This window comes from Hoplias malabaricus, chromosome 1 (assembly GCF_029633855.1).
Source record: "Hoplias malabaricus isolate fHopMal1 chromosome 1, fHopMal1.hap1, whole genome shotgun sequence".
NCBI lineage: Eukaryota > Metazoa > Chordata > Actinopteri > Characiformes > Erythrinidae > Hoplias > Hoplias malabaricus.
In genome coordinates this window covers 59,416,155-59,428,559 of record NC_089800.1, presented here as the reverse complement: position 1 = coordinate 59,428,559, position 12,405 = coordinate 59,416,155, and the positions used below count along the sequence as shown (strand labels likewise).

The 12,405-nt window shown below is 37.6% G+C and overlaps 1 protein-coding gene across 9 annotated transcripts in view; it reads left to right on the top strand.

The window, feature by feature from the left end:
* stxbp5b (syntaxin binding protein 5b (tomosyn)) overlaps positions 1-12,405 on the top strand; it is a 34,250-nt gene that overhangs the window by 12,822 nt on the left and 9,023 nt on the right. For 5 of the 9 annotated variants that reach the window (XM_066668807.1, XM_066668854.1, XM_066668847.1 and 2 more), the window contains exons 3-18: positions 680-761; positions 2,739-2,839; positions 3,340-3,474; positions 4,515-4,578; positions 4,681-4,764; positions 5,491-5,614; positions 6,057-6,135; positions 6,767-6,921; positions 8,386-8,458; positions 8,547-8,694; positions 9,001-9,068; positions 9,520-9,560; positions 9,658-9,878; positions 10,116-10,303; positions 10,637-10,762; positions 10,863-11,014. In XM_066668807.1, the coding sequence (XP_066524904.1) occupies positions 680-761; positions 2,739-2,839; positions 3,340-3,474; positions 4,515-4,578; positions 4,681-4,764; positions 5,491-5,614; positions 6,057-6,135; positions 6,767-6,921; positions 8,386-8,458; positions 8,547-8,694; positions 9,001-9,068; positions 9,520-9,560; positions 9,658-9,878; positions 10,116-10,303; positions 10,637-10,762; positions 10,863-11,014 (1,841 nt within the window). Of the gene's footprint in view, positions 1-679; positions 762-2,738; positions 2,840-3,339; positions 3,475-4,514; positions 4,579-4,680; positions 4,765-5,490; positions 5,615-6,056; positions 6,136-6,766; positions 6,922-8,385; positions 8,459-8,546; positions 8,695-9,000; positions 9,069-9,519; positions 9,561-9,657; positions 9,879-10,115; positions 10,304-10,636; positions 10,763-10,862; positions 11,015-12,209; positions 12,294-12,405 lie in introns of all 9 variants that reach the window. The other 4 variants (XM_066668828.1, XM_066668814.1, XM_066668800.1 and 1 more) reach the window with 1 other exon arrangement.

Genomic DNA, 12,405 nt, shown 5'->3' with positions numbered 1-12,405 from the left:
CCTGGTGTGTATATTTTTAACGGTCTTGATTTTTATTATTTTTGTTTTCGTATGCAGTGTAAGGTTGTAAAACATCCTGGAAAATGAGAAAGGCATGGCATAAACAAACATATAATGAATGTGGTTATGATTAAGAAACCTTGGCTAGTCTGGTCACTACAGAACATACTTCTGAATATATGCATATCAGCCAAGTTTGACTTACATATGAATATATGTTTGCTTAAATATTCATCTATTCTCTAATTTCCATCATGGCTGCTATTGTATGCGGTTGTCATTTGAATGTGAATGGCAGTTGTGCAGGGTGTGGGCAGTGTGCGGGCAGTGTGCGGGCAGTGTGCCTGTAGAGTTGCAGTGTTTGAGAGCATTTTCAGAGAAGCCTTTCCAAGGGCTGCTGCACACACTAACATGGCTTAAGCCTGTGTACAGGGAGTTGGTGTAATCCTTTTAACGAAGTCAATGAACTATATCCTCGTTAATATTATTCATGGCCCTCTGGGAGCAGGCTCCCTCTAGTGCTGGGCCTACTGGGACTTTATTTGTTAGCAAATAATCCATTAGAAATCATGAGTCAATTATGTAGAAGGTAACAGACATTTTGTAGGCATTAAAATCATTGTTCAATGAACATTCTTTTACTGTTCTGCTGATTTAACCTTGACTGAAGACAACGCAGTTTCGGCCGGGCAGGAGTGGAGTGTTACTGCCAGCATGAGAGTGACTCGGCTATCATCCAGCTGCAGTTTCTCATCAATGAGGTGAGTTGTCTGAGCACTGTCACTTTCAACACTCAGTCCACATTTACAATCCAAAGTTACACGGGTAGATTTACATTGCCTGTATCCTAGTCTTAATATTATGAAGTGAAATTGAAGAGTGGAAGAGCTTTGGGCCTCATTCACCAATATCTTCTTAAGAATTTCTTAGATTTTCTCTTTAAAAAAGTCATAAGAAAAGGTCATATTCATGACGTGTTCTTATGTTGCAGAACTGTTTGCAGATGTGTTCTTATAATGATTAATCCCCATGTCTACTTGTGGTGTGTTCAGACTTTTCAGCTTTTGGTTCGATTAAAACGAACCCGGTGTCATTGTTCTGTTAGTGCGGTTAATTAGAGTAAGTGTGAATACTTTATTTCGAACTCTGGTACGCACCAAATGAACTAAACACAGGACGTGTGAATAGATACAACGCAAGGGAACGGAGTGTCTCAAAAACAAACAATAATTCTAATGTCCTCTGTAGCTGAGTCCTTCTCTGGTTTGTGCATTGGAGGAAGTTTTGGCGCTGTTTTCATTTATTCATTTTATCACTTCTCACTGTGTTTCCATAGGGTAAAACTACCTCCAGGTAAATTCACAAAACCCACATAAGTACATTAAGCCCAGGTGACTACTCTGACTGGCTCGCAACACAAACTCATACATGCGTCTTTTTTTTTTTTTTTTTACTTGCTTTGGTTTGATTGTGAATATGTCAGTGTGAACTCAAACCAAATCAGTATTAAAAATGTAACAATGTTTATTTTTTTTGTTTGTTTTTTGTTTTCTTGTTTTTTGTTTTGGGCCCAGGGAACCAAACTACAGGTCTGAATACACCCTTAAATTGTAAGGGACTGCCCGTTTTTTCCAATTATCATAAATATATGCCCACTAATCCCCATAAAAGGACATGAAGATGCAGGGTTGTGTTAAAGCACAGACAAACAGAAAAAGACCCCAAATAAACCGTCATGTAAAATTCGGAATTGTCCTGTATTTGGACGCCTAAAGTGTGTTCAATACTGAAGAGATACAGGACGTGCTTTGTTTCCTTTTTTTGAGGTTAGACTATTAATACATTTGTTTGAGACACACAGAAGCACCCTGATGATGAAGTCTGTCTCAAAAATAAAAATCAACACCCACCCCGTCCCCGTTGGTATTTCTGCAGGTTTAGCTACCTATACATACATTTTTAGTGATGACCCTGCTACAAACAGAAGAGCTGAGATTTGAATTGAAAGGAATCTGTTTAAATTTAGCTTGTAATAAATCTTCAGTGATTCTGAAAATGTACATGAAGTTATAACTCTTGTATGTTTTAAGAGTTAAATCTCTTCTATAAATTTTTTTCAACACAGATTAATTATCAAAATGATTTGTGTTGTACTGATAGCAGTACTGGCACTATATTTCAATTTGCATATCTTCAAAATAAAGTGGCATTATATAGCTTACATTTGCTCCAATGAGTGACACTTATATTTGCCTATAGATGAGGCTTAACAAAAACATGCACCATGCCAACTGTGCGGGATTATTAGTAGTAATAAAAACGCTTATTTAAAAAAAATGCCAGTATTTCTCAGGGGTTGCCCAACCATCAAGGATTTCAGTATGTCACCATATAATTAAAGATAATATTCAGATGTGAAGTTATCCAACCAAAAAATGCTATTCATTCCAGCTTAGTTTGTTTCAGTTTTGCCACTGAAAACTACTCTCACAGAAGCATTGACAAATTGTTATTTAGAGTTAGATTGGCAGTAGTTCAGCAGATAATTGAATAACATCAATTACATATTAGAAGAGAATGTGGTATCAGTGCATCCTTGTGTGTATATACATATAGTCATGTTACTGTATTACTAATTTAATTGGCAGTGACAGCTCTAATAATATATATTTGGTCATGTTAAGTCTGTAGCTTCTCCTCTTCCTGTGTATTCAGTATCTGTCGGGTCTGTTCCTCAGGGGGCACTGGTGAGTGCTTTAGCTGATGACAGCATTCACTTATGGAATTTGAGGCAGAAGATTCCAGCCATTCTCCACTCCCTTAAATTCAGCAGGGAGAGGTAAGCATTTCCATTGTATATGTTTGGATGTATGAATTAACGCTGTGTTTTAAACTTGAGCTTAGACATTTTTTTAAATACAATGTGACAGTCTGAGCTCTAAATAAACTGTTAAATGATTGGTAATATAAGAAGCTCAATAGGAATAAACAGTGTTTCTTCCTCTCATTAAGAGTCTAGGGGCTTTGGCTTTGCCCTGATGTACCCTGAACTCTTATTACACCATGGCAACCATGGTTTACAGTCTGCTATGATATCATTTGATTTATTCCGGTTCGTGGAGTCAGAGCCGTCTGTAAAGGCAGATGATGACTAATTCATGCTTCCAGATTTTCCTGTATATTAGATCTATTTCTTGTCTTCATTTTTGCCCATATGCCTCTTTAAACGGCAAATCTGTCATATAATCAAGATGTTCCGTGAGTGATGCATTAATTGGTTATATTATAAAATTATTCACCTTTAGTGATATGATATGTCTGCTTCATATGTTTTGTCAGGATTACATTTTTCCATCTTCCCTTCCAAAGTAAATGGTTGTATATTGGAACAGAAAGAGGGAATATTCATATAGTCAATGTGGAATCCTTCACACTCTCAGGCTATGTCATCATGTGGAACAAAGCCATTGAACTGTGAGTCTACTCGTCTGTCTGTTCTTGACTGAAATTTGCTCTCTGTCTCTCTACTAATGGTGCTTATAATTAATAAGATACTAATAATAAAAAAAAACGTAATGTCATTGTAGCCTCTCACAAAATCCACAAACATAAAACCTATAATGTTGAATGATTTCTCCTATTTCCATTTGTGTTTTGCTGGACTTAAACTCTGTGGGTGGTAATTCCATGCTGGAGATTTTACTATGTATACATATGTCATTTTGACTCTAGACTGCTTAGAGTTACCACTATTTATAATACTGTATATGCAACTGTAATAAATAACTTTATCATGTGTTAGTGGTTTGTGAAACTACCAGCAGTGAGTATGCTAGTGTTTCCAGGGGTATGATGGTGAATGAATATCATTTGCTCTGGCTATCTTTGCCCATCAACACTCATCACAGTTTCAGAGATTCGGGCCTCCAGATGAGTTGTCATAGAAACACGGAAGAATTTAAAAGAATACGCACACACATTGGATTTTGTTTTTTTCTGAGCAGAGAGGTTTATGAACTAATCTAAAAAGAGAAAAAGTTTCAACTGGTAAACTGGGGGCAAGAATATTAAGTCTTCTGAAGTGTCAATACATGCTGCTGTGCAGAGAGGGAAAAAAACAGACTTGTTAGGAACCATGTAAGCCGTTTAATCTACATGTTAATTTTTAAAAAAGTGAAACCTGAAAATGTTAAAATGGTCAAGATTAGTAATGATGGCTATTTTGATGAAGACAGGATTGTGTGGTCATTCCACTAGGATAGGGTTTCTGTAGTGTCCATCCTCTCTCTGCTGATCCTTCTGTTGTTGCTATGGAGATGGTATCTTTCACATTCCAGGGGGTGTAATTAAATTACTATCCAAGATCACCAGGCTAGATAAATGTTATTCTGATATACACACAATGTCATTCCAGCCAATCCTAAATATCTTACGCTTTCACTCAGACATTTTCAGCTCATTCTATCTTCGTATGATTTAGTGTGTCACATTTTTTTTTAACGTTCATGTTTTAGCTCTTCAAAAACCCACCCTGGACCTGTCGTGCACATCAGTGATAATCCTATGGATGAGGGAAAGGTAGGAGACACAACTTTGTGCAGTTATTTGTCATGCTAGTTGTGTATGTATAACTGACAATTGATTTATGTGTTTTTGCATTTCTATTTGTTTGTTTTGTAGCTTTTGATTGGTTATGAATGTGGTTTTGTTGTGCTCTGGGACTTGAAATCGAAGAAAGCTGACTACCGCTACAATTACGATGAGGTAAACTTCTGAATCTTGAAAGTGATTCCCTTCACTTGCGCTAGATTACAACACAAAAGTATTAGTCAGTTTATTTATTTGGATAAGTATTAGAGAAATTCTCATCTAAGCCCTGGAGGACCCCCCCCTTGTTTCTTTAGCCCACTCATTTCAACCTCAAGGCTATTTACCAAATTCTTCATGAGATGAATCAGGTGTATTGTAGCAGAGATGTTACTATGCAGAATTTGTAGTTCTCAAGTCTTCTCTTCCCTTGTTTAAATTTTATTTTTTTTATTTTTAAATTTTTTTAGCTAATAATATTCATGCTATGAATAAACAGATTGTCGTCTGCAACGGCGCCACTGTGAAATAGGGAATTGTAAATAATTTTGAAGCCTTTTTCAGATCTGATCAGATGAATCTGTTCACTATATCTGCTCAGATGTACTAGCCATACTTGTACAAACAACAATGTTCAGCATCTAAATTTTTGCAAGTTTTTCCCAAAATAAGCCCCTGACACAGCTCCTTGAACCAAGACATGGTAATCAATAGTATGCAAATTCTCTGTCTCTCTCTGGGTATGACCTGGTGGTTTTTTAACACACAATTATTTCACACAGACTATTTGCCATGTCTTCTAACATTTTATTTTTTCCTCATTATGAAACCACAATATGCATAGCTGTTTTGCCTCTCCTGGATGTTCTGTGTTTGATTGCTTTGCCTTTGTTTGGCCTGCAGGCAATCCACTCTGTGGCCTGGCACCATGAAGGGAAACAGTTTGTGTGTAGTCACTCAGATGGCACACTTACCACATGGAATATACGATCCCCTGCCAAGCCTGCACAGATCATTACACCACATGGTAAGCTCCTGCCCAAACACACTCCATGTGTCCCAGTTAGTCCCAGTACTTCAACGTAGCACCACATGTTTAACTCAGCTTGGGATTCTTTTGTTGTGGCTTCTGAATCAGGGCCTCCAAAAGAAGGTTGACTTAAAAGAGAACAAAAAGCTTTTGGATTTAGAATTATGGGAGGAATCATTTATTTTTTCCAATGATTCTTCTTCACGTAATGACACAGCTTTCTTCATGTATCAGAGAATCTTTACTAACCCTAGTTAAAAAATGATCTCTACCTGTGGGAGATCAGCTCTATGCAACAAAAACTAGTTCCTTTATAGGCTACAAAGCTAATGAGAAGTGAAATTTATATAAATCATATTTATAAATATTGGTGGTGAAAATGACCAATAACACTTTGAAATAAAAGTGCATTAAAAATCTTCCTGGATATTTCTTTCAGGTAAACAACCTAAGGATGGTAAAAAGCCTGAACCATGCAAACCCATTCTGAAAGTGGAGTACAAAACAGCTAGGGCTGGGTAAGGACTAGCAAAAGAGAGTTTTGACTACTTTCTGGATATTCTGTATATTGTCTTTATATGAAATGTTTTGCTCTCAGTGATCACTGAAGCTGTATGTTATATTTTAGTACACATTATGCCCAAATCTGTATCTCTGGGATTAAGCTTAAAAGTTCTATGACACGCATGAATTTGAGTTTTGAAAAATCAGTTATATTGCCCTTTGTGGCAATATAAAAAAAAATTGTAAAAAAATAAAAAAAAATGTAAAAGCTCATTGCAATTAATATATCAACACATATATATTTTTTGTACAGCCTTTCAGTGTAAGCTATGAACAGTGTAAGCTATGAGGGTTATATTGAATGTGTTTTAGTGAGCATACAATTGTAAACTTAAAAGCTGTGCTGGGTTGAATATTTGAATTATAATGATCATCAGTGGTCGTCCCTTGTGGGATTAGGGACATCATTCAAAGGATCCAGTGACAAGTTGATGGGCAGCTCTCTCTTAATTTTTCCTCATAGAGAAAATCCTTTTAGCGTTATTGTATGGGCATGAGAGCATGACACAGAATATGAAACTACAACTTCCTTGTAGTTCTCACTTTCTGTTTGTGGTTTGTTACATTTTTTCCTGTTTTGTTTAGGGACACTTTCATGATACTGTCTGGAGGTCTTTCATACGATTCAGTGGGACACAGGGCCTGTCTGACTGTGATGCATGGAAAGAGCACTGCTGTGCTGGAGATGGATTACCCCATTGTTGATTTCTTAGCGCTGTGTGAAACTCCTTATCCAAATGGTATGCCCTTGCTCCACCCTTGCCCATTTTTTGCCTACTCAGATTTTAGTGTGTGTGTGCGTGTGCGTGTGCGTGTGCGTGTGCGTGTGCGCGTGCGCGTGTGTGAATATAGTTCTCCATAAACATCATACCATGCTAAATCTGTGTGTAAAGAGAGTAAAACCACAAAATGAAGAACTATGACTGCACAAGTGCGGTTTTGCTTAAACAACAGCAAGACCTTGGACAGATGACCAATGGTTGACATTTATAATTTGCATATCTGCCAATGTGGTTATATAAATATTTATAAAATGTGTAGCTTGAGGCTCAGTCTACCTGAATGAGCATTACGAAGAATTATAATTTTAATTTCTGTAGGATTACAAATCTAAATATAAAATTAATAAAATTCAGACATCTTAACACAGTAACACACACTGCCCAACTATTCTTATTTTTTAAAGCTATTATTTGACAATACACTCACCCTTTATAAAAAGTCAATGAACTCAATCGGTCAATCAAATTTTATTTGTATAACGCTTTTCACAACAAAAAGTTGTCACAAAGCAGCTTTACAGAGATCTGGGTCCAAGCCTCCTATGAGCGAGCCAGGGGCAACAGTGGCAAAGAAAACCTCCCTCATCACACGAGGAAGAAATCTTGGAAGGAACCAAGACTCATACATGGAACCTATCCTCCTCGGGTCGACACCGGAGACACAAAAGAGAACAGAAGTAAAAGTGAACTGATGACAGATGAAGGGGTTATAGTAATGTGAATGTAGAATATTAGTGATGTATGAGTCTGAGGAAGGAGGAGGTGATCAGTGACTCTGTGCGAGTTAAAAGTAGGTGCAGAGTTAATTTGAGATAAAACAGCATGGCCAAGCATGATAGTGTAGATGAGACAAGGCCAGGATCTTGTACAGGACGCACAGGGTCAGGGGCTGGATCAGGGCAACACCTGGAGAGCAGCAGGACATCTCAAAGCATGAGAGAGTCAGGAGAAAGAAAACCAGACAAAGGGAACAAATAAAAATACAGAGGTTAGTAGGTTCATGGTAAAGAACAGAAAAGCTTCCACGGGTCAGGCAAGAGAACCCAGCAATAGACAGCGTGTTGGTGGTTACCAGAAAGCTAACTAAAAAAGCTGTAGCTATGGTAATATGAAAGGGTTAATACAAAGTAGTGATAATATGAAAACCAGCTCGAACACCAATAGAGAAGGAGTAATATGAAAGTGATTAACCAAAAGCGTGCTTGAAAAGGTAGGTTTTGAATCTAGATTTAAAGACTGAGAGTGTGTCTGAGCCCCGAACAGTAACCGGAGGCTATTCCAGAGTTGAGGAACTTTGTGAGAAAATGCTCTTCCTCCTGCAGTGTTTTTCTTAATGCGAGGAACTAAGAGTATACGGGCATCCTGTGAATGAAGTGTACGTGACAGGCGATGAACTGACTGTTATTTCTGTCTCCTGTTTAGATTACCAAGATCCTTATGCTGTACTGGTCCTGCTGGAGAAGGATTTAGTACTTATTGACCTTGAACAACCTGGGTAAGTAAGTAAGAAGCTTAGGAATAATGCAAATGAATGATTCTACCTTGTCACCATAGAAACAATATTTTCTTTGCATTTAATGCAGTTACCCTAGTTTTGAGAATCCATATCCTCTGACCATCCACGAATCACCTGTGACTTGCTGCGAATACTTTGTTGACTGTCCTCCTGACATCATCCCTGCACTTTACTCTGTGGGCTCCAGGCAGAAGAGACAAGGATACAGTAAAAAAGTAATTTTTTCTCCTTACCTTATGTGTTTAACATAACAGGCTTAATCCAAGTTGTCTAGTGCTTTTTTTTATTCTTCGTCTTATTTTATGTGGTGTATGTCCACAAATGTGAATTTATTGCAAGCATTTGCTTTTAGTGCTCTATAAATATGTAAGATATTATTATTATTATTGTTATTAATGTTAGTTGTAGTATTACCTATTTGTTTGTGGTGTCATGATATTTACCCATACTTTCTGTCCAGCTGTTTATATTGCCAGATGCATTGCTGAAATTGAATATGGATATCTGTATATATTTTCCAGGAATGGCCCATAAGTGGTGGTAATTGGGGCCAGGGCACACAAAGCTACCCAGAGATCATTATCACAGGGTGAATCTCTTTCTCAAGCACTATTTTTAGATGTCAGAGACCAGTCATTTTTTATCAACAGTTATTCTGTTACAGCATGAATTCTTTTCAAGAAATTTAGTTTATCAAGGAAATCTGCAAGGATTTTCATGCTTCTTGAAAACACTTCTTCTTCTGGAAATGTATTGCATTTTCTACTTCTGAAGTTTTCTAAACTCTTATTTTTTCACTTGATATTTCCATGTTCATTTTATTTTCTTATATTTTGCAATAAAATATTTTTTGTACTTACTGACTGTTTTGACTGGAAATTAAATATATGAAAGGTGGTTACTGGAATGTAACTGGAATAGACAAAAGATGTAGGAATGCCTATAATGTAAATTATAACATACGATAATATAATGATAATTCATGTAGTATTCTCACTGTGACACTTTCTCACTGACACAATTTTTTTCTTGAACTGTAGACATGCTGATGGATCAGTCAAATTCTGGGATGCTTCTGCACGTGAGTACCTGTAACTCTTGCCATTTTTAAAATTTAAAATAGTGTGTGGAAGTTAAATGGTGTAAAGAGAAGTCAATTAATGTTTCCCCTTATCCAGTAATGTTGCAGGTGTTATACAAGTTGAAAACAGCAAAGCTGTTTGAGAGGGCCCGCAGTAAGGAGGAAAAGCCAAGCACAGATATAGTAGATGAAGACCCTTTTGCTATTCAGAGCTTGGCCTGGTGTCCAGAGAGCCGTGTGCTGTGTATAGCTGGGGTCTCAGCTCATGTCATTGTTTACCGGTTCAGCAAACAGGAGCTTACCACAGAGGAGGTTCAGGTATGACTCACATTCACACATCAACCACAAACCACCAAGTTTCTGTAAGCAGCTCTAAATACTGCAGATACAAAAACAAGTAACTATTAACACTCTGTCTGAAGTAATCTACATATACAAGCATTCGCAAGCACAGAATGTGACATTACATAGATTTACTCAAACATACTGTCTTGCACAAGTGGAGTTTCAATGGGTTTTTCTTATTTATTTTTCTGTTTGCATGTGTCTGAGTAGCTGCTGGAGGTACGTATGCAGTGTGAGCTGAATGAAGTGGATTCTCCAGACGTTGCAGTGGAACAAGCTTCAGCTGTGTCCACACCAGGAGCTTCATCCAGCCCCCAGTCCAATGCACCACAAACCCATACATCTACCAGTAGCAACAACTCCTCTGATGGCCTGCGGGATAATGTGCCCTGCCTCAGGTTTGACACTTACCATAAAATGTGTTGTCTACAAAAATATACCTACTGTAGTCAGTAAATATCAGGCAGTATTTGTAAATTTTTCTGTGATATTACAATCTCAGTAATTGACATTGGAAATATTAAGTAAGCAGTTTAAGAAATTTGTTTCTTAATCAAATTATGATGGAATTTAAGAATTAGAGATGCACCTTTTTTTTTAAGAATTGAATTGGAGCCAAATATGCTCAGACATAAACCCTAATGTTAATTTGAAATTGAAAGTGCTTTTCAAAAGGATTACTGTATTTTGTGTTGCAATATAATGTAATATGTGGTTGTTTTGTGCTCCAGGGTTAGAAATGCACCACTTAAACAGTCTCCAGGTTACCAGGTGGAACTGATCATCCAGCTGGTATGGGTGAGCGGGGAGCCGCCACAGCAGATCACCAGCCTGGCTGTCAATTCTGCATATGGCCTGTAAAATAAGATTTTATTTACATTTGGAGTAAATGCAAACTTCTGAACAAATTAAGTTAGCTAAATATGGAAATGAATTTACTTATTCTCTTCATCACAGAGTGGCTTTTGGTAATGGAAATGGCCTAGCGGTGGTAGATTTCCTTCAGAAGACCCTGCTACTTAATATGAGCACAGCAGAGCTGTACAGTTCTTCAGATCCACACCAGAAACAACCACGCTCACCCCGCAAAGCCAAGCAGCCCTCTGGAGGTGAGGAAAGAGCTGAGCAACACTCGTAGACTCATAATGTTCTGTGTGAGTGAGCATCAGTCATTTTTGTCAGTCTGTTTGGCTAGGATGCAGCACAGGATGTGCTCATAGTCAACAGGCTTGGCCTAAATGCTTCATGATGCTCCAAAACCCCTACCAGTGCAAGTAGCTGTTTCTGGCAGTGTCTCCATCTGCCCTCTTGACCTAAGAGAGTAGAAAGTTATATACAGCATTTGTGTGAAAGTCGTCTTTGCCACCCGTTTATGTTTTGGATTTCAGGTGTCATCTTTCTGGTTTTTGTTTGTTTATTTATGTTTTGAAGTCTGGTCTTTTCCATATTTTCCATGTTCTTTTTGCTGTGCACTCAAGTTCAAAGATCTTGGAATCTGGAGTAGTCTCAGACTGAATGTATGATTTGCTTGATCAGCAGTACATTTATGACCAGTGTTCACCAAAAAGGAACCTCAGTAGAAAGTGGGTGAATGGTTTAGTTGCACAATAGACAGTGTGCAAAACATTTCATTGGCACAGCTCTCTGCCAATCGCAGTCCCCTCTTTTTGCTATTTCTTCTAGCAAAGAGAAAACTTTAACACAACCCTTCATGACAAACTTGCAGTGATAATGTCATATTATAAAAAGCACGGTCTCTCCGATAAAACTAATCTTGTTACCGACATTGCTTAAAATCATCAAATAGGATATGAATTTGTTAACTAACTAGTTAACCATCCTAATTTAGCTGTGAACACTGCGGATAAATGAGTCAGGTTAAACGTGATTGTATAGGGTTCGCATTTGTGATTAAAACGAAAGACGACAAATCCTCCACATCATCTGATGTTGCTCTGTGTGTGGTATTAGCTCTAATATTAACTTCTCTTTGGGAGTATTTTACATCACCCTCTTCATTAGCCCTGGAAACATACTGTCACTCATGTCTGCACTGAACAGGCAACTTGCGAATCTGATGTTTTTATATGAAGAATATTTTAAACATATTCCTTTGTGTGCTTTAGGTTCTTCTTTGGACTGCTGGCATGTGTAGTTTTTTAGCATGTATGTTATAGATGCCACCAATTCTGAATTCAGTCTTTTGGCTCTCTGTGTTCTGCGATGTTTGAACTGTCCTAAGATTTCCTGTGGTTGTTTGGTCTCACCCTTGCATTGTTGATCTTTCTCTGTGGTTTTGTAAAGACAATCTGCCTAAGAAGTCTTGCATGTCCGGCCTCTCTATGTTTTATTCTGAATCTGTGAAAAAACTACGATCTTCTTATCTCAGTAAGTCATCTGTCATCCTCTAGCATCTTTTTCTTTCTAGCTCTGTCTGCTCTCTTCTCGTTTCTGCTTTATTTTAGGCTACATTTTGGTTTAAACCTCAATTTTACACGTA